General features: G+C 33.9%; 1 protein-coding gene across 7 annotated transcripts in view; it reads left to right on the top strand.

Annotated features, from left to right (window-relative positions):
• Positions 1 to 22,598, top strand: part of STXBP5 (syntaxin binding protein 5) — a 166,140-nt gene that overhangs the window by 49,761 nt on the left and 93,781 nt on the right. For all 7 annotated transcript variants that reach the window (XM_007112878.4, XM_007112877.4, XM_055087449.1 and 4 more), the window contains exons 5-8: positions 2,670 to 2,804; positions 4,346 to 4,409; positions 8,381 to 8,464; positions 18,706 to 18,829. In XM_007112878.4, the coding sequence (XP_007112940.1) occupies positions 2,670 to 2,804; positions 4,346 to 4,409; positions 8,381 to 8,464; positions 18,706 to 18,829 (407 nt within the window). The remainder of the gene's footprint in view (positions 1 to 2,669; positions 2,805 to 4,345; positions 4,410 to 8,380; positions 8,465 to 18,705; positions 18,830 to 22,598) is intronic.

Here is a 22,598-nt window from a genome sequence, read left to right as displayed (position 1 = left end):
GTACCAGAAATAGTTGTTTTTTTGATATTTATTGCATTGTTCATTTTGTGTCTGGCATGCTATTATTGTACCTTATTTTCTTCATGTCATTAAAATTTGCCCTATAACTTCTAATTGGTAGAGTATCACTTAGTTTTTTATAATAATTAGCTAACATTTATTGAGCACTTATCTGTGTCAGGCCCCATTTTAAGCATCTACCATGCTGTGTCTTATTTGATCCTCAGGTGAACACTACGGTAGGTGTGCTTTACCACTTAGAAACTGAGGCTCTGAGAGACTGAATGGTTTACCGAAGGCCACATGCTAGTGAGTGACAGAGCTCAAATTAAATCCAGGCAGTTTAACTCCAGAGATTGTGCCTATGTATTAATCAGAGTCACAATCTTATTTTTCATAATTCCTAAAGCCACAAATCTCTGAAAACAAAAAATTTTAAAAGAGCTTAATTTAGGTGTAATTGACATATAATAAACTGCACATATTTAAAGTAATAAGCCATTTGATAAGTTTTGACACATATATACACTCATGAAACTGTCACCACAATCAAGATAACTTACCCATCACCCCAAAATGTTTCCTTGTGGTAATCTCTCCCCTCTTCTGTTACTGGCCTCTACCCTCAAAATCCATTGATTTGCTTTCTGTTACAATAGCTTAGTTTGCATTTTCTATTGCATATAAATTGTATGTGGAACGATAAAATATGTCTTTTTTGTCTGGCTTTTGCTCATCTTAAGGATTTTGAGATTCATTGGTGTTGCATGTATGCATGTTGTATGTTGTATGCATGTTCTTATTTACTACTGAATAATATTCTAAGTATATAACACAATTTTTTCATCCATTTACCTGGTGAAGGACATTTGGGTTATTTCCAGTTTGGGTCTGTTGCAAAGCTGCTATGAACATTTGTGTACAGGTCTTGTGTAGACATATGCTTTCCTTCTTTTGGGTAAATACCTAGGAATGGGATGGATGGATCATATGGTAGGTGTAAATTTTTAAGAAACCTCCAGTGACTATAGGTAATAACACTATGTTATATATTTGAACTTTGCTAAGAGAGTAGATCTTAAATGTCCTCGTCACAGGAAGAAAATAATTCTTACTATACCTGTGGCTGTGGATGTTAACTTGACTTATTGTGGTGATCATTACATAATACATGCATATATTGAATTATGTTGTATGACTGAAACTAAAGTTATAGGACAATTATATCTCAAGTAAAAGAAACTGCCAAAAATTATACCTCAGAAATAATCAGTGTGCTTACAAGGTGCTACCACCATATTAGGTAATATATAAATACTTATTATGTACCTTTGTAAAATGTGGAAAATTCTGAATTCTGAAACCTATATGGCCCTAAAGTTTTCATAAAGGTACTGTGGACTTTCTGCCTTGTGAAGTAATAAGGTACTATAAGGTGTTTTTTTGATTCAGTAGTCATTTCTTTGCTTTGTTAAATTTACATAAATCCTTTGGAAAGATGACATGCTATCATATAAAACACTCAACAAAAAATATAGATGATGAACCTTAAGTAATTATCTAAATTAACATTAGCTCTAGGAAATAGTGAGACCATGAGTTGCATGTATTTATTTGAAGTGTTTTCATCTTGAAAATTCTCTGTAATGAAATTATGTTAATGGGAATAGCAAATGTTCTGTATGCTGTATCTTGCCTAATGACTACTGTCAGTTTGAGAGTTCAGCAGTGATTATCATCATTGTGTATTATTGAAAGGGCTATTCCATTAAAATTTTAAATAGTATATTTTGAGAGACACAATAGGTAGTCTGAAAAAAATGAGCATTATGTGGTGTCATAACATACTATCTTTATTTGTTTTTACTAAAAATAAGTTCTACACAAAGGACAAGGTATTTTCCATTCTTAACCTTGTTATCAACTGAGCTTATATAGAAAATGTTAGAAACTATTAGAATGATTATAAAGTTTAATACATGCATGTAAATTATATAATGTGTCAGTGAACGACTTTTATATCATCAGGACTTAGAAGGAGATAGTTTTGAGTATATTCCAATATCATTGTCTAAGCCTAAGTACAGAGGATCTTAGCACTTCCAAAGGCTTACAAGTTAGTGAGGAAGGTAGACTCTCTTACAAGGCAAGCCTGATAGAGATACAGAAGTGTTGGGATATCAATTTGAATGAAGGTGGTATTTTAACTAAATCTTGAACAGAGGAAGAATATGAGCAGGAGGAGCGTTTTGCATAGAAGGACTAGTAAGCACAGGTGCCGAGATGGATTAGTGTGTTAATAACTTCTGAGAAGTACTGTAGTACCTAGGGGTGATGTGTTAGACTCACTCTGTGGCTTTAAAGGTTAAATTTGTCATATGTCTGAAGTAACACAGTGGATGACATAGCCAGATGTGAAACACATACTAATGTCAAAACTCATCTTCTTTCTATCAGGTTATGCTGTCTATTTACTGTAAGGACTTATATTTGACATTAAAGTTGAATTAGCATAATTGAATATTAACTACAGTGAGTTGATAAATCTGATGGTTGTATCTTTTTTGCTTTTCCTAAATTGTATATGTCATTATTAACCCTCTAATACAGTTAATAAAGTTTACCAGATATTTTTCTGATTTCCATTTTGGATATATTTCCTCTTGCAGGGTTACGTTTTGCCATCTGCCTTTCCAGAGTAAGTGGCTCTATGTGGGCACTGAACGAGGTAATATACATATTGTCAATGTGGAGTCCTTCACACTCTCAGGCTACGTCATTATGTGGAATAAAGCCATTGAACTGTGAGTTTGAGCAAATATTCCATATCTGAAACTATCAGTACCATATATGATAATATTATGTAATAGCTAATTAGTAAATATAGAATTAAATTTTTAATATTAAATACAGATTTATTAGCCTTTTGCAAGTATTGCCCCATTGGCAGTTTGAAAATTTAAATGCTTTACATATATCTATATAGATACATATATGTATTATATACAAATATGTTCACATATATATAAGCTATAGCACAAGTTTAATAAAACCATTATTCTTATTAGGTGAAAAACATTCCAGATTTTTTTCTGTTCATTTATCATCTAATTATTTTTCTTTCAAATGCTTGGTCATGCCCCACTAAATTGATTTCATGACCCACTAACGAGTTGCCACCAATGTTTAGAAAACACTGATCTAAACCACTACTTGCTATGTTTTAGTAATTACCAAATATAATGTAAATGTTTATAGTGTAACACTGCAGAATTAATTTGACAGTTAATTTTCCTTAGTTTTGATATGGTAATGATTGCTTTTATTTAACAGTAATGACAACAAAAACTGGGTTGTGCTTTAGGGCCCTAAGGATCTTTAGTGCTGACTTTTCACTGTCTTAGAATCTTATCTCTTTCTCTAATTTTTTTCTTTTATTATTTAGACATAAAAATCAGAATTTAAGGATATTGGCAAGGTTCATTTTTAGCATTTCTTCTTGTTTTTAAACAAATAGTTCTGTATTGTTGCATTCCACAGAATTTGACATAAGGATAAATTTGTGGCATATCTCCTAAGTAATGTGTTGTTGCAGCTGTAATGGTGTATTAAGTTTGGTTTTCCTTCCTTTATCAGGAACATTGTTATTTCTCAGTCCCTTGGTACAAGGTTTTCTAGGTCTGTTCTTTGAGTTGATCACAACATATAGCGGGGAGGCCTGGTGCAGGTGTCTGTGGTTTCACAAGTGGCTCTCAATGAAGTGGACTGGTCTTTCAACTCTTAGAGTTTATGAATGGGTTATTTCTGCTTATTTCTACTCTATGGGCATCAGTTCAGCTACATTCTTATCTGTATGACTTTTTTTCCTCTGAGCAAATATTGGTGGCATTATTTTGTTGATTTTTTAAAAGCCATAATGGAATTTTTCTTATTTTTGGTATGAACTGTGGAACTAGATGAGATGCCCCAACTGGAGGCTAGAATTGAGTAAAATAAAGATAGCAATATTTTAGATGCTGCCTTATTTTAAAATATTAACTTTGAGAATTCTACCATGAGAATAAATTTTCTGTGCTAAAATACAAAATTGAAGATTCTTTCCTGTACAGAAAGTGTACATAATTTTAAATTTTGCTGGCTTATATCAATGTGAGAGTCACTGTTTTTCCTGATTCCTATTTTGATCCATATTGAGAACTATACATCTGTTACTGATCACTTGCTGAAATGTTTTCAACCTTTGTAAATATATCTTTATTTTCCATTCATTATTCTTATGTAATGAATATGTAATTGTATTGCAATTTTTAATTGAGAAAAAACATCTTAACTTTTTTTCTTTTAGGTCATCTAAATCTCACCCAGGACCTGTCGTCCATATAAGTGATAATCCAATGGATGAAGGAAAGGTAGATTTTTTAAAATATATATATTTATTACTTAAATGCATGAATTTTGTATTTTTTAAATATGCAAACTATTCCAAAACTACACTTACTCTGCAAAGTTGAGATTGATAACAAAGGTTGTATATCATATATACTTAATTGCTTATTTATGCATTATGGAGAACAAGTGAAAATTAAAATATTTACATTTTAAAGAAGAAAACTCTAAAACAAGTAAAATTTAATAAATACAGTTAAAGGTTGTTAACTTGTTTTTGGCTTATTTAGAGTAATTCCCCTTGTTTTCTGATAATCCTGACAAAAACTATTTTCTTTTGGTCTTGAATTCTTTTTTACACTAGTCAAACAATTTTTATAGCACTTATCACATAACATCTTATGTTAGAGTTGTCTCTGTATCTCTCTCCCCTGAATTTTTCTCCATAAATAGATCAGATCAATAGAGATTTTTTAAAATAATACTTAATTTTTTAATACTTGAAACCAGTTTCATGCAGTCATTACCTAGCTATTGTTAATTTAGGTTCATTAGTACACTGAAAAATAATAAAATTTTCTTTTCCATGAATCTGTACTTCCTAATTCAAACCAATCTCTCAGTAGTTCTATTTAATGATATTTTTTCTACTTATAAAATTTCATGAAAATTAGTCTGCATCAATACCAGAAAGTTAATCACTATCAGAAATCAGTGAAATGAAAGTTCTGGATTTTGTGAAGTTTATTCAGGTTTTTCCTTTTCTCAGTTAGTGAGAGTGGTAGAGCCTTTATGTTGTGTTAACACTGTTCTGTTAACACTGGGAAAACAAAAGGATAGCGGTACTGTTTAGAGCTAGCTTATATCATAAAATTGTATGGTTTGAGAGAAACTACATGAAGCAAGTTACAGTAACCTATATCTTCACTTTACTTACTTATTTTTGGTATAAGATAATTGTATAAAAGCCAAGCTTTGGGTGGGAGACCTGGTGGAAGAATTGAAAACTTCCCTTTCTTCTACGTTGAATCAGTCAGTAAATCATTTCAGTCCTTCCATTGCAGTGTCTTTTCTATTCAATCTCCTTATGACCACTGCAGTTCAAGGCATTCCAACCCATTCTTGAGTCATTTCCAGATCAGTCTTCCTAGAGTGCCATTTTAATCTTATTGCTCTCCTGTTCAAAAGCTTTCAGTGGTTCTGCAGTATCTAACAAACAAAACAATGTTTCCTTAAAACATAGCCCTAGGTTTCATTATCTTTGAGAACATCTTTACCTGAATGCTATGCTGAAGCAAATAGTTATTGTTGCCCAAATGTGAGCTGCTCTTTACTACCTCCATGCCTTATTTATATAAGTCCCTCTGTTTGGAATTCTTTCCCACTGTTCTTTCTCTGCTGAATTCCTACTCACGTCTTGAGGCTCAGATTAAATACATATCTTTCATGATACCTTTCCTGATAATCCTAACATAAAATGCTTTCTCTCACTTCCAAATTTATTAGCACCTTAGTTGTGCAATTTTCTATTTATAAGTACCACATGCTTCAGTTAGTTCTTCTATTTTTTAATATTTAGGAGGTTGTAGGGATTAAAGTTTAACTTATTGGCACAGATTTCTAACATTCTTAGGAAGATACAGCTGGCTAGAGGTGTTAAAATTTAACCCTCTTATGTTATTAAGATCTGGATGTGGTCCAGATCTTAATTATTTAAATTATTTAAAATTATTATTTAAAATTAAAATAATTATTTAAAAATATTTTTTTAAAGTTACATAGCTACTAAGTGGCAGATCTAAGGCTAGAGCTTAAGTTACCTGTGTCCTGAGCAATCCAGTATTGTTTATACTGTATATCACTTCTTAAATTTTATATTTTTCCATCTCTTTCCTTATTCCTGAAGTTCCTCTCTTACTTCCCCTATCAGAAAATGCCATATACATGTCCAAGATATTTAGAAGGACTAGAAAAAGGTAAAGGAAACAAATACCAGTTTTGTGGTTTTTTTCCAGAAAGAGTATGTATTTCAGATTGCCGAAGAAAGAAGAGTTTATGTTAGGAAAATTAATGAGTATACTTCCTACCAAGGTGGGAAAGTCTATTTTGTTAGTTTCAATGACTGGGTCTTCCAAATGTCCCCGTAGTCTGAAATCCACTAAGTTGCGATTTAGTTAAAGTTACTGGGTCTGTCCCCAAATTTGTTGATATCTCCAGATTACATGAACAGTTATTGGCTAGCTACCAATCATTCATGTATTTATTAAACAAATATTTATTGAATAGCTACTATGCATTAAGCAGTATATTAGATATTAGAGACATATAGATGAAAATGCATTTACTAGTGTAGGAGAAGAAGCATCTCTGTCTGTCCAGGGGAATTGAGTAGGCTTACCCAAGGAAGCAATACTAAATGCTTAAAAATGAATTAAAAGTGAATTAAAAAGGGAGAAGGGTTCAAGCAGAGGGAATACTGAGATTTGGAAAATGCCAGTGCAGGAGGTGGTAAACAGTAGACAGTTTGTGAGGCAAGAACATGCATTTCATTCCAGAACTTATTTATTCACAAAAAATGTATTCATTCACAAAAAAAGTTCCTACAACATATCAGGCTCTCTGTCTTATGTTAGAGGTATAGTAGTAAACAAGGTAAAACCAGTTCTTGCTTAAATAGACCAGTGTTACAGTTTTCAAGAGAATTCAGATAAGGAAAAAGACATTATTTTATTGTCTAGTGACCCTTCAGGTTAAAAAATGTACACGTTGCTGTTGGAGCACATAGGAAGGGCATTGAGTTACATTTGGTAGGTCAAGGAAGACATTCAGGAAGAAGTGATAGCTAAAATGACATGAAGGATTAGTAGGATTAGTCAAGCAAAAAGGATGACATTTGAATGGAGTGGCCCAGTTAGGGTGACAGCATGGGCAAAGGCGTAAAGGTAAGAGAGAGCATGACCTGAAAGATATAATGGAATGTATTGGGTAAGAGGGATGTGGAAAAGGATGAAGCTGGGGAGGTGAGCAGAGGCCAGACCATGATGTATCTTGTAGGTCAGATTACTCAGTTTGGACTTGATCTAAAAATAATGGTAAGGCATTAAAAAGTTTTAAACAAAAAGCTTACATTACATGACCAGATTTTCATTTTAGAACTATCACCCTAGCTACAATATGGAATGGGTTTAAAAAAGGGCCAAGACTGGAGAGTCAGAGAGACCAGAGACTAGAGAAGAGATTTTTGTATCTTGAACCAAGAGAGAGGTATTGGAGGGGAGGAAAGTAAATTAGAGAGATATTAGAGTGTACTTTTAAAATTACTTGATGATTTTACCTGGTAGGGGAGAGACTAGAGTTAAGGATGACTCCAAAGGTTTTTGCCTGAGCGACTTAATGAATATTAAAAAAAAAAGAATGCTGAGAGAGACACTGCAATAGGGAATGCCAGAAAAGGAGGGTAGGGAAGAAAATAATGAATTCACTTTTGAACACATTTATTTTGAGGTTCTTGTGGAATAAATATGTGAACATGTGGCCACTGGAATTATAAGTCTGAATCTCATGAGAGAGGGCTAGGCTAGATATAATTTGGAACTAATCAATACATAGATGAGTAAATGAGATTGCCTGATAATGTGTTAAATTAGAAAAGTCTGTAAACTTTAAAGCACATGAAAATGTTAATTTTTATTAGTAACTTATATTAATTAATGAAAATATACCCTCTGGACTTCAAAATGGTACTGTTTTCATTTTCAGTAATCAGTTGTATGATATATGTTGAATCCCTAATGATCAAAGGCATATAAATACTCAATGCAGTATTCCCATATGTCATCCATGTGATTAGTAATTAGCACTGCAGATGTTTAATTATATTATAATTTCATACCTGAAGCATATGAATGGTAATAATTATCTTTATCGTCAGCAATTAAATGTTTCATATGATTTATGTCATTCCTAGGTAATGTGGCATTTTCTTTTATTACAGCTTTTGATTGGCTTTGAATCTGGAACAGTAGTGTTATGGGACCTCAAATCAAAGAAAGCAGACTACAGATACACCTACGATGAGGTAATAACATTATTTTTGCTAATCTAAAGCTGTTGTCATTTCTCTAGCTCAGAACGGCTTCTCTAAGAACTTAATTAGTGATTTTTTTAGGCAACCTTTTTAATTGCAATAACGCAGTTTTTGCATATATATGAAATAATATATTAAAATAGGTCAAAAGATAGAAAAAAAAAATCTCTGCAACTCCTGTCATTTGGCCATCCAGTTCCCTTACCTCACATCCCAATGTTAGTTTCTCATGTATTCTTCCAGAGATATTTTCTGCATTTACAAACAAATTAATAAATGTATGCTATTTTTAAATTTTATACAAGTGATAGTATTCTGTAAATATTTATAGTTTGCTTGCTTTAGGATCCAAATACAGACTGTGATTGATTGATTTTGTCTTTTTTTGCCCTCAGATTTCCTATAAATTGGATGGTTTACTGAGGCATGATCATATTTATTTTCATTTTTTTCATCTTTAGCAAGACCATTTCATAGATGATGCTGATGTTCTTCTACCAGGTTGACTATTAGTCTGTTTGTGATATTAGCGGCCAGTGATGTTCAAGGCCTAGATCTATTAGTGCGTAGTTGTTGCAAAATAGGGAAGTTCTAATTCCTTCTCTATCTATTATCTGGGACACTTCAGTAAAGAGAAACTTCTTGTCTACTCTTTTGGTTATATAGTAGGACAGTTCAGATAGGAAAGGCAGGATAAATGCTTGATTCTTTCTTTATTTCAGTATTTACTCTAAAAGGGTTCTCTAGTAATCTTAGTGATGGGTAATTTGTTCTTGTTTTCTGTTTCACTATGTACTCAAAGATTTAAACATATTTCATATGTTTCAGTACACTGAAGTTATTATCCTTATTGATTTTCAAATTGTCCCATCTTTGGTCAGTGAATCTCTTCCAGTTGTTTCCTGTGTCCTCTGGTGATAATACTCTTGGATAGCTTCCTTGCCATCTGTTATAACGAAGTATACCTATTAATCTTGTATATTTCTGTCCCAAATTTAGCATATCTTTTTCCATGAAACTGGCTTCTTTCAGTGTGAAATGGTATCTGGTGACCATAATTTGGGTACCAGGAGTGTTCACAATTTCCAATTCAGTGAATAGATCTAGGAAATGTGTAAGTGGTTTTGTTTGTTTGTTTTTGAGAAGTATGTCATGTGTTCATATTGATACTTTCAGTTACTCAAGCAGACTACCTTGAGCAACTGTAGCAATACTTGGAATACTTTGTAAATGTCTGTGTACTATCTTTGTAAGCTTGACTAAAAGAATTTCCTTTGCTTTCATAGCTGTATACTTTTTGTATTTAAAGCTTTTTAGTAAGTAAGTATTCTGTGGTTCACCCATCAAGATCTTGAAATATTTTAAAAGTATATTTTTAATAAAGAGTTCTTGTCATTTCTCTGGAATCTTTGGCCTGTAGAGCTGTTTCCTATGTCAAAATGAAAGCACATTTTAAAAATTGACTTTTTTTTGTTTTGCTTTTGTCATTTAAATAGTTATCTTGGCTTTAGCCACTATGGAGTCACAGGGAATTTACCATCTCACCTAAATACACTGGAAAAATACATGAAAGAACAGTTTTTAGAAATTAGCAGGTAGTGTAGAACAGGGATTCCTTAGAGAGGGGAAACAAGGTGAGCCCTTCAGTTGCCTTAGCTTATGACCTGGAGAGATCTTCCAGGTCTCAGCCCACAAAGGGGGAAGGGGGGAACCTAGGTTAATAAGCCCAACAGTCTCCCTGAGTTGAGGAGACAGAGTTGGGAAATTGGGGAAGATATCCATAGCTTATAAGACAAGGTAACAGAGAGTAGAGAACTGCCTAGAGATAGTTTTTAAAGTTCGCAAGGAGCCCTTCACCCTGCCTCTTCAGCTGAATACTGGTTACTGCATGGGTGTGAGGCTTGGAAAAGATCCACTGGAAAGGAATAGGTAGAACAATTCTCATAGCACACAGAGGACTGAGAGTAGTTCACATTCCCAGCAGAATGGAGAAAGACAGGGCATCAGGAAGAGTGCTCAGAAAGGTACTGCCTAAGTAGTGAGGCCAAACTAGCCCTACATTACAGGCTGGCTCAGCTAGCCTAACAGAACTTAAAAGCAAGCCTTAAAACGTCTAAGCTGTTTCCAAGCAGTATTTTTAACTGCATCCCAGAAAAAAGGCTCAAAAATCTTTAAAAGAGTATAACAACCCATCATAAATTTCACAATGATTAGCATCCAAATAAAAATCTATGAGGCATGCAAAGAAGCAGGAAATATAATGCAAAAGGAGAATAAAATGCAGTCAATAGAAAGACTCAGAAATGATACTGATGGTATAATCAGTAGACAAGGATACTAAAACAAATATTAAACAGACTCCATTTGCTCTAAAAGGTAAATGAAAGCATGAAAATGTTGAGGAAAGACATGCAAGACTTCAAAAACACAAGTGTAATTTCTAGAGATGAAAAATGTCTAAGGTGAAAAATTTTCTCTGGATGGGTTTACCAGAAGATTTGATATTGCCGAAGAAAAGCTTGATTAACTTGAAGACACATAGCAGTAGAAATTACTCAATATGAAAGATGAGCAAAGAATGAGCAGAACATCAGTGAACTGTGGTACAACTTCAAGAAGACTAATACATGTGTAGTAGGAGTCTCAGAAGGGAGCATGTGGACAGAAAACATATTTGAAGAACTAATGACCCAAAGTTTCCCAAATTTGTTGAAGACTTTAAACCCTATAAACTTCTAGAATATACAGATATCTTAGAAGTTCAATGAACTCAAAGCAGAAGAAACATGAAGAAAACTACACAAAAGCACGTCATATTTCAGTTGCTTAAAAGTAGAACCTAGTGATAGAGAAAATCTTAAAAGCAACCAGAGGGTGGGGAGGAGGAGGACAATTAAATACATTAAATACCAAAGAGCAGAGATTAAAATGACAGCAAATGGTTTCCTTAGAAACAATGCAAGCCAGAACACAGTTGAATAATACCTTTACAATTCTGAAAGAAAAAAAATTGTCAACGTAGAATTATATCCAGCAAAAATATCTTTTCAAAAACAAAGGTAAAATAAACACTTTTACACACATAAAAACTCAAAGAATTCATCATTTGCAGATTTTCACTACAAGACATGTTAAAAGAAGTCCTTCATGCAGAAGGTAAATGATATGAGATGGACATTTGGATCTACTCAAAGGAATGAAGGATACCACAATGGCAGATATGTAGGTAGATATAAAAGCCTTTTTTTTAAAGGGATAATTAATTATTCAAACCAAACATAATAAAAATGCATTGTAAGGTTTATGATGTACGTAGAACTAAAATACAGATAATAACAACACAAAGGTCAGGAGACAGAATATTGTTGGTTAATAAGGAATAATCGGGTTATTTTACTGTACCTAAAGTAATGTAATATTACTTGAAAGTGGATTCTGATAAGGTAAAGACATATATTGCAAATTCTTAAGGGAACATCAAAGCAGCAACAACAATAACCAAAATAAGTAAGCCAAAAAGGAAATAAAATGAATTAAAAATTTTTTTCAATCCAAAGGAAGGCAGAAGAAAAGGAAAAAGGAAGCAAAGAATAGATGGGAGAAACAGGAAAAAAAATAGCAAGATGATAGGTTTAAATGCAACTATATCAACAATCATATTAAATGTAAATGATTTGAATACCCCAGTTAAAAGGCAGAGATAGTCAAATTGGATTAAAAAGCAAGATCCAACTATATGCTATCTGTAAGAAACCCACTTTAAATATAAAGACACAGATATTTTAGGGAAAAGTAATGTTAGCACTAATGAAAAGACAGCTGAAATGGCTGTATCAGCATTCTCAGAGTAGGTATCAGAGCACTCCACTTAACTACAAAATACACATTCTTTTCAAGTACACACAGAACATTCATCAAGACAGACCATATTTTGTACCATAAAATCAGGTTTTTTTTAATTTTTAATGATTGAAATCATAAAAAATGTTCTCTCTAGTGGAATTAAATTAGAAATCAGTAATAAAAAGGTAGGTGAAAAACCTTTGAATATTTGAAAGTAAGCAATATAACTTTTAAATGACCCATGGGTCAAAGAAGAAATAAAAGGGAAATGAGGAAGTATTTTGAACTGAAAAAAATATAAAAATATGACACTGAGTCTATGAAATGCTGCTAAAGCATTCACTATAGCATTAAATGCTTGTATTAGGAAGCAAGAAAAGTCTCAAATCAATGGCCTCAGCTTCCTCCACAAGAAACAAGAAGAGCAAGTTAAATCCAGAGTAAGCTGAAGAATTGAAATAATAAAGAACAAAAGTTAATGAAATAAATAACAGGAAAAAATTAAATCTTTATTTTATGAAGATCAATAAAATTGATTAACAGCCAGAGGGATAAGAAAAAAGAGCAAAAGACACAAATTACCCATACCAAGTATGAGAAAGGGGATATCACTTTAATTTCTACAAGAATACAAAGAGAGGGCTTCCCTGTTGGCGCAGTGGTTGAGAGTCTGCCTGCCAATGCAGGCGACGCGGGTTCGTACCCCGGTCCGGGAAGATCCCACATGCCGCGGAGCGGCTAGGCCTGTGAGCCCTGGCCGCTGAGCCTGCGCATCCGGAGGCTTTGCTCCGCAACGGGGGAGGCCACAGCAGTGAGAGGCCCGCGTACCGCAAAAAAAAAAAAAAAAAAAAAAAGCAAAGAGAGCATTAAGGATATATGTACAACTTAAATTCAGCAACTTAGAAGAAATGGACAAATTCCTTCAGCGACAGCAAATTCCTTGAAAGTACCAAAGCTCACACTAGAAGAAATAGTTAACCTGAGTAACTCTATATTTACTACAGAAATTGAATTTTTAATGTATATATTTCCCACAAAGAAAATTCCAGGCTTAGAAGGCTCACTGGTGAATTTTAGCAAATAATGCCCGTTATACCCAAATAGTTCCCCGAAATATAAGAGGAGGACACACTTCCCAACTCATCCTGTGAAAACAGCATTATCTTCGTACCAACCAGACAAAGAAATTACAAGAAAACTACAGACTAATGAACAGAGATGCAAAGTCATAAAACTTATTCTTAGTAAATATTAATACACAGTTGATCCTTGAACAGCGCTGGTTAGGGGCACCAACCTGCCACCAGGTTGAAACTCCACATATAACTTAGAGTCAGCCCTCCATATACTCCATTCCTCCATATCCATGGTTCCACAAGCGTGGATTCAACCAACCACATATTGTGTAGCATTGTAATATTTACTATTAAAAGTCTGCATATAAGTGGACCTGCATGATTCAAACCCATGTTGTTCAAGGGTCAACTACACAGTATACATATACTTACACTATACTTACATAGTATATACATTACTGTAGCATAAAGTTTACTATACTATATATACATTATTGATATTTATGTTTACATATAGATATATACTTGGGTAGCACATATGTAGTATTACAGGTAATGGTATTAGACTATTAGGAAAAAAATCTTTTATCAAGTTGTGTTTGTACTTTAAACATCGCAGAAATAATGGAAAAAGTTGTGCATGTTTGTTGTATTTAAAAGTTCACATTTGGTTATTTCTTTTTGTAGGGTATTTTCTGTTACTTGTTTCTCTCTGTTATCCAAAAAATTATGAGCTGTTGGTCCCTGTAATTAGCTAGTATTTATTTTTGGAATGCTTAATAATTTAATATCTTAAAAATAAAAGGTACTTTTAAACAAAGATGTATATTGTTTTCTTTAGCAAAGTAGAAATATTAGTTCTCTATATAATATATACTTTTGTATATGTTACACATTTTTATATATGATAAGATTAGAATGTTTTTATTTATAAGTTCCAGATAACACTGTAAACCTCTCTTGTATTTCTTTTATCACTTTTTAAAAAATATATTTAAATAGCTTTGTGTATAGCTTCTTAACACTACTTATATTTTACAGAAATAATTTCATCTATTAAGGCGACTAAGAAATTACTTATTTTAATTTTTTTAACAAATAAATAAATTAATTTATGTATTTATTTATTTATTTATGGCTGCATTGGGTCTTAATTGCTGTGTGTGGGCTTTCTCTAGTTGCATCGAGCAGGGGCTATTCTTTGTTGCGGTGTGCGGGCTTTTCATGGCAGTGGCTTCTCTTGTTGTGGAGCACAGGCTCTAGGTGTGCAGGCTTCAGTAGTTGTGGCCTGCAGGCTCAGTAGTTGTGGCTCACAGGCTCTAGAGTGCAGGCTCAGTAGTTGTGGTGCATGGGCTTAGTTGCTCCACAGCATGTGGGATCTTCCCGGACCAGGGATTGAACTCATGTCCCCTGCATTGGCAGGTGGATTCTTAACCACTGCAGCATCAGGGAAGTCCCAGAAATTGCTTATTCTAAGATTGAGTTTATGGAATGTCATGTGTATATTTTGGAATAAGTTTATTACTGTTTTAAGATTTTATTTAGAATTTTGTTAGAGATACTTTGACCCTAAAACATTGTATTAAATATTGGCATTTAAAAATACAACTGAGGGACTTCCCTGGTGGCACGGTGGTTAAGAATCCGCCTGCCAATGCAGGGGACACGTGTTCGAGCCCTGGTCTGGGAAGATCCCACATGCCATGGAGCAACTAAGCCCATGTGCCACAACTACTGAGCCTGAGCTCTAGAGCCTGTGAGCCACAATTACTGAGCCCCACATGCCACAGCTACTGAAGCCCATGTGCCTATAGCCCATGCTCCACAACAAAGAGAAGCCATCGCAATGAGAAGCGCATGCACCGCAACGAAGAGTAGCCCCCTGTTGCCGCAACTAGAGAGAAAGCCCATGTGCAGCAACAAAGACCCAACGCAGCCAAAAATAAAAATAAATAAATAAATTTATAAAATAAATAAATAAATAAAAATACAGCTGATTGTCTTTGTCTATCATCATTTAAATTTTAAAATGTGATCCATAAACATTAAATTATTTTATTTAACTTAAATTTATAAGCATATGAGGAACCCAAATAAATGGACATTGAATGATGATACTAAATTATGACTTTGTATGTAAGTGAAGCTCTTAACTTCCAGTTACATGGTTTTTGTGCTGCACTCGGCAGTTCAAGACATTCTAGTAGGATAGCTTTTAGAGTATGTTGACCATTAAGAACAAAAAGTGGGGGCTTCCCTGGTGGCGCAGTGGTTGAGAGTCCGCCTGCCGATGCAGGGGACACGGGTTCGTGTCCCGGTCTGGGAAGATCCCACATGCCATGGAGCGGCTGGGCCCGTGAGCCATGGCCGCTGAGCCTGCGCGTCCGGAGCCTGTGCTCCGCAATGGGAGAGGCCACAACAGTGAGAGGCCCGCGTACCGCCAAAAAAAAAAAAAAAAAAAAAAAAAGAACAAAAAGTGTATCAACTTGAATAGAAAAGAAGTAATTTAAAGATAGGAGAGTGATTTTTTACAGACAAAATTTAAATAATATCAGAACAAAAAATTGAAGGGTAACAAACTTTGGTCATATAAAAATATTTTTCATGAACATTGGGGTGCATGTATCTTTTCAAATTAATGTTTTTGTTTTTTTTGGATATATACCCAGGAGTGGAATTGCTGGATCATATGGTAACTGTATTTTTAGGTTTTTGAGAAACCTCCATACTGTTTTTCACAGTGGCTGCACCAATTTACATTCCCACCGACAGTGTATGAAGGTTCCCTTTTCTCCACATCCTCGCCAACATTTGTTATTTGTGTTCTTTTGATGATAGCCATTCTGACAGGTGTGAGGTGATATCTCATTGTAGTTTTGATTTGCGTTTCCTTGATGATTAACGATGTTGAGCATCTTTTCATGTGCCTGTTGGCCATCTCCATTTCCTCTATGGAAGAATGTCTATTCAGTTCTTCTGCCCATTTTGTAATCAGGTTGTTTGTTTCTTCGATGTTGAGTTGTATGAGCTGTTTAAATATGTGGGATATTAATCCCTTACCAGTCATATCATTTGCAGATATTTTTCTCGTGTTCAGTAGGTTGTCTTTCCATTTTGTCGATGGTTTCCTTTGCTGTGGAAAAACCTTAAGTTGAATTAGGTCCCATTGTTTATTTTGGCTTTTATTTCCTTTACTTTAGGAGACGGATCCAAACAAAATATTGCTGCAGTTTATGTCAAAGAGTATTATGACTATGTTTTCCTCGAGGAGTTTTATAGTATCCATTCTTTCACTTAGATCTTTTTTGTATATGGTGTTAGAGAATGTATTTTTGTATATGGTGTTAGAGAATGTTCTAATTTCATTCTTTTATTGGGTTGGCCAAACCATACGTGTAGCTGTCCAGTTTTCCCAGCATCACTTATTGAAGAGACTCTCTTTTCTCCATTGTACATTTGTGCCTCCTTTTTCATAGATTAATCGACCATAAGTGCATGGATTTATTTCTAGGCTCTCTATCCAGTTTCATTGAGCTATGTGTCTGTTTTGTGCCAGTACCATTACTGTTTTGATGACTGTAGCTTTGTAATATAGTCTGAAGTCAGGGAGTATGATTCCTCCAGCTCTGATCATTTTGGCTATTCAAGGTCTTCTGTGTTTCCTTATAAATTTTACAGTTATTTGTACTAGTTCTATGAAAAACGCCATTGGTATTTTGATAGGGATTGCACTGAATCTGTAGATTGCCTTGTGTAGTATGGTCATTTTAACAATATTGATTCCTCCAATTCAAGAACACAGTATATCTTTTTATTTGTTTGTGTCATCTTCAATTTCATCAGCATCTTATAGTTTTCATAATACGGATGTTTTGCCTCCTTAGGTAGGTTTATTCCTAGGTATTTTATTCTTTTTGATATAATGGTAAATGGGATTGTTTCCTTAGAAGATACATGCACCCCAATGTTCATAGCAATTGCCAAGATATGGAAGCAACCAAAGTGCCCATCAAGAGATGAATGGATAAAGAAAATATGGTGTATATATATATACAATGGAATACTACTCAGCCATAAAAAAGAATGGAATCTTGTCATTTGCAGCAACAGGGATAGACTTTGAGGGCATTATGCTAAGTGAAATGAGTCAGACAGAGAAAGACATACTGTATGATATCACTTATATGTGGAATCTAAAAGGTACAGCAAACTAGTGAATATAACAAATAAGCAGACTCACAGATAATAGAGAACAAACTACTGTTTACCAGTGGGGAGGTGGGGGAGGAGCAATCTAGGGGTCAGGGAGTGGGAGGCATAAACTGTTGGGTGTAAGATAGGATGAAGGATATATTGTATAACGTTGTACAACACAGGGAATATAGCCAATCTTTTGTAATAACTGTGAATGGAAAGTAACCTTTAAAAATACTAAATTTTTAAAAATAAATAAATAAATAAATTTTAAATAAATAAATTTAAAAGTTTAAAACTTAAAAAATATTTTTCAGATAGTTTTTTAAGTGACTCAGACATATAAAATAAATTTCAGATTTTAAAAGTCACCTTAATAATTACTGTGAGAGGGCTTCCCTGGTGGCGCAGTTGTTGGGAGTCCGCCTGCCGATGCAGGGGACATGGGTTCGTGCCCCGGTCCGGGAGGATCCCACATGCCGCAGAGCGGCTAGGCCCGTGAACCATGGCCTCTGAGCCTGCACGCCTGGAGCCTGTGCTCCGCAACGGGAGAGGCCACAACAGTGAGAGGCCCATGTACCGCAAACAAATAAAAATAAAAATAAAAATAATAATAATTACTGTGAGAAATGGGTAACCTGTCTTAAAGCTCAGTCTGAGGTATTTTTAATTGACCTTAATTCCAAATTACATTTTTGTCTAAAAATTCTAAAATTTTAGTTTATTTCTAAAATTTGTTCTTATCTGCCAATGCACCTAGTTTTTCCAATAGAATATTGATTATAATTGCTTGGTAATTTATGTTTAGTTATTGTTTATTCTAAGAAACTGTAAGAATACATTTTGTTTTCCTGAACTTGTCAGTAATACATGTGTCACTATCATATTATCCTTAGTTCACTTAAGGAGTAAATAAAGTAAAAAACATTAAAATAGTGTCAGAACCAAATTAAATCTCATAATGACAGGAGGACTAAGTTATGGGAATTTAAGATTAACATTATTGACGTTAGCTTGGGAAATAAGAAAAAGTTTAAAATGAAAAATTAATTATGAATAACTTGGTGTTTAAATAAAATTTTGTTTTTAAAAATGGAATTCTTTACCCCTCTTCTGTAGGCTATCCACTCTGTTGCTTGGCATCATGAAGGAAAACAATTTATTTGCAGTCATTCAGATGGCACTTTGACTATATGGAATGTGAGATCCCCTGCTAAGCCTGTACAGACGATAACTCCACATGGTAAGAATGTATCCCTTTTAAATACCACCTAAATTGTGATGGACAATAAACTGTTTTGAGTTTGCATTTGGATTTGTTTGTTTGTTTTTGATGTTAAGGATGGGTTTTCTTTGATTTTGAATTTTAAATAGTTATACATATAGAAATAATTTGTAACAACCAGCTAAATAAAATCTCAAATAACTATTTGCGATTGAAATTGCAAATAGGAGCTTTGAGAAAATGAATTTACATAATCTTCGGAGTATTCTTTTCTCCAGTAGTCCAAAAAGTAGATAATTTTGTGAGTGATATAGGACTTACTTTAAACTGTTGTCATCTTAAAGTTATCAGTTGCAAGTTGTAATGTATATATAATATGTACTGAAACACTTGGAACTCTAAGAAGGTAATTTTATATATTAAAGTATTGTTTTCAGAGTCCCCAAAATAACCCCAAGTTTGATTCACTAGGAAGACTCATAGGACTCAGCAAAAGGATGCAAAGCAAAATGAGCACAGGGAAAAGGCACATGGGGTGAAGTCTGGAGGAAGCCACGTTCAAGCTTCCAAAAGTCTTCTCCCAGTGGAGTCACACAGGACGTGCTTAATTCCTCTAGCAATGAGTTATTTACCACATGTGTGAAATGTCATCTACCAGCGAAGCTCACCTGAACCCAGAAGTCCATAGTTTGTATTGATGTCAGTCCACAGGTACCCTCTGCTTTAGCATGTACCAAAATTTTAGATGCTCAGAAGGAAAGCAGAGATTGGTCATAAACCATATTGTTTGTATAGATAATATAGCATAGTGTGCCACCCTTATCAGTCTTGGAATGGTGGAAGCTGTCTTAAAAGCCAAGTTGCCAGTTGCCAACCAAGAGAGCTAATCTTGCAAGCTGACCTTTCTAGGGATAGCGGTCTCAAGCCTGCTTTGTTAACTTTTTTCTGTACAAGTAATATATACAGAACCTCCATGAAGGTTTTATTAGGGTGCTTATGAACACATTATGAAGACCTTGTTTGAATTTTGGATGAGGCCTAGGAATTTGTATTTCTTTATTAATCTGCATTCTCCCAATTCTACCCTAAGAGATTCTTAACCAGCAAATTTAGGGAAATAAAAGGAACTGTTTTTTAAATTGGTAGCATACTAAAAGAGTACTTTTGTAGTTATTGCTAATGTTTCATTGTTTGTTTTAAAATATGAATGCCCACTTTTTTTTTAAAAAATTGGTACATTCTGAATTATTACAATGTAGAAAATAAACAATCAAATTAAAAACTTATCTTTCTGTAGCAATATGCATTTTTAGACTTGTTTGTTTTCTGGTAAAAATAATAATTCTTTTAGCCACATATTGTAATATATTTTACCACTGCTTTTTGGTAGCAGTCATCTTCTGGAAAAGCACTTATTTTAAATTTGCTACAGGTCTATTTATGTGTGCCTCCAGAGGATAGCCCTTTTGATAGTAGGTTCCAGTTTTCCCTAATATATTTTTGTTCTTCCTTCTGTTAGTGCCTAAGTCCCTAATCTTTGTGGTACTCCTGAGTATTCCCATACATTTTAGCATCTCCCAACCCCACTGGAACCTAGGAATTCAGAAAGCCAAAGCAGTAGATGAGTAGTTTCAAGACCTTTAATTTCAAATCCAGAAGGAAATAAAAATAATATTGAAGATGGTAGAAATATGTAATATTGGTTTTAAAGTTTTAAGTTTATCTAAATTTTTATCTTTTTTTGTAAGTCTAGTACAAAGAGGTTTTTTTCTTTCAGACCATTTGAGAGTAAGTTTTCAACATATTGCCCAATCATCCCGAAATATTTCAGTATTTGTTTCTTACAAAGACATTCTCCTATATCACCAAGTTTTGCTGTTTATCAAAAGGGTCTATATGCAGGATAGATTTAGTTGTCATGTTCTTTCATCTCATTCAAACTGGAACTGTTCTTGAGCCTTTTCTTGACTTTCCTAACTGATAAATTTTGAACATTACAGGTCAGTTATTTTATAGGATGTGCCTCCATTTGGTTTTGTCTGATGTTTTTTCATGTTTAGATTCATGTACATTTTCAGCAGGAATATCCCAAAAGGATTGATGTGTTCTTTTTGCAGCCTCAGGTGGAGCTTATGTTTGATTTGTCCTAGTGATGTCTCATACTCTGATCCCTTGATTAAGCTTCTGTCTACTAGGTCTCTCCATTATAACGTTATTTTTTCCTTTTGAAATTAATAAATGCTTTTGATTTGTTCTTGTAATCAATAAGTTTTTTGATTTGAAGGAAATATTTGAGACTGTAAACATACCGTTCCTCATCAAATTTTTACCCTCTGGTTTTAGCATCTGTTGTTGTTTCTTGGATGGATTACTTATTGGTTGCCAAATGGTGATTTTCTGTTTAATCTTGATACTTTTTTTATACTAAAAACTTAAGACCTTGAGAGCAGACTTTTAGAAGTAGCATAAATAGATTTCTACAGAGTTTGTAATATCTTAGCAAAAAAGGGTAACTAGTTAAAATTACTTTTTTCAAACAAGACAAAGAATATTTGATATAATATGTTTTTTTCAAAATTAGAATCCAAACAAAATGTAAAAGTTCATATTTTTCTGTGGCAGATGTTAGGAAGTTGGATGGCGTTTGTTGGCACAGTATAGCAGCCTAAAAATGTAGATCATCAGAAGTACTGTTTCTTTATAAAATATGAATTATTTTCAGCAACAGTAATGTGGTAGATACCTGCCAAAGTTAAATTTATGCTGATAGTTGAGTTCAGTGGCAAAACTAAGTGCATTTTTATACATTAAGGCACAAAAATGTGTTTTTCATACAGTAGCAAGGTATCACATATTCCATATATACATATACCATATTTGTGGTATGCAGTTTTTGGTATACTAAATATCTGCTTTGATGGATTGAAATTTAGGGCTTTTTTTCATTACTATCTTGTGTTGTGGTCTCTTGCTCTTACTTTCTAACAGTTACAGTAGATCTTGGGTTTTTTTTCATATCTAAACCATGTAAGGTAGTGGTTAAGTATATCTTATTCTTAAAAAAAATTAATAAGCGTTACCTTGATAATTGATTGGAACTGATTGTACTTTTATTTAGTCATTCAACAAATATTGGTTCTACTATGTGATAGGCACCATTCTACACCTTGGAACAAATAAGCAAAATGTAAGTGAAAGTACCTGGAAACTGACATGCTATATACATATGCGATTATAGTAAATATAAATTTGGATATCTTATTTACTTGGTAGGATAGGACCAAAAGATTTTTAGATTAGTTTTCCCCGAAATGTATTTCACAATACTAGTTTTTCCTATGTTAATGAGTTATTTGGTGAAAAAGTATGTTAAGATGAAAGAAGTTTTAGAAGTGCTGAATTAAAGTTGAACATTTTCTTCACTACAAGACTTCTTAATCTTTAACGTACACTATGAATTTCTAAGAGGGAAGGTACGTATACACATGTATACATACATATATACAATTGACACTTGAAAAGCGCAGGGTGTTGAGGTGCTCACCACTGCCTAGAAGAAAATCTGCATATGACCTAAAGTCAGCCCTTGGTGTCTGTGGTTCTACATCTGTAGTAGTCTAGTATTTACTACTGAAAAAAATTTGCACATAAGTGGGCCCATGCAGCTCAAACCCATGTTGTTCAAGGATCAACTGTAGGGACTTCCCTGGTGGCGCAGTGGTTGAGAGTCCGCCTGCCCATGCAGGGAACACGGGTTCGTGCCCCAGTCCAGGAAGATCCCACATGC

This window comes from Physeter macrocephalus, chromosome 10 (genome assembly GCF_002837175.3).
Source record: "Physeter macrocephalus isolate SW-GA chromosome 10, ASM283717v5, whole genome shotgun sequence".
Lineage (NCBI taxonomy): Eukaryota > Metazoa > Chordata > Mammalia > Artiodactyla > Physeteridae > Physeter > Physeter macrocephalus.
The sequence above is the reverse complement of the archived record's forward strand: the minus strand, read 5'-3'. Positions and strand labels throughout refer to the sequence as shown.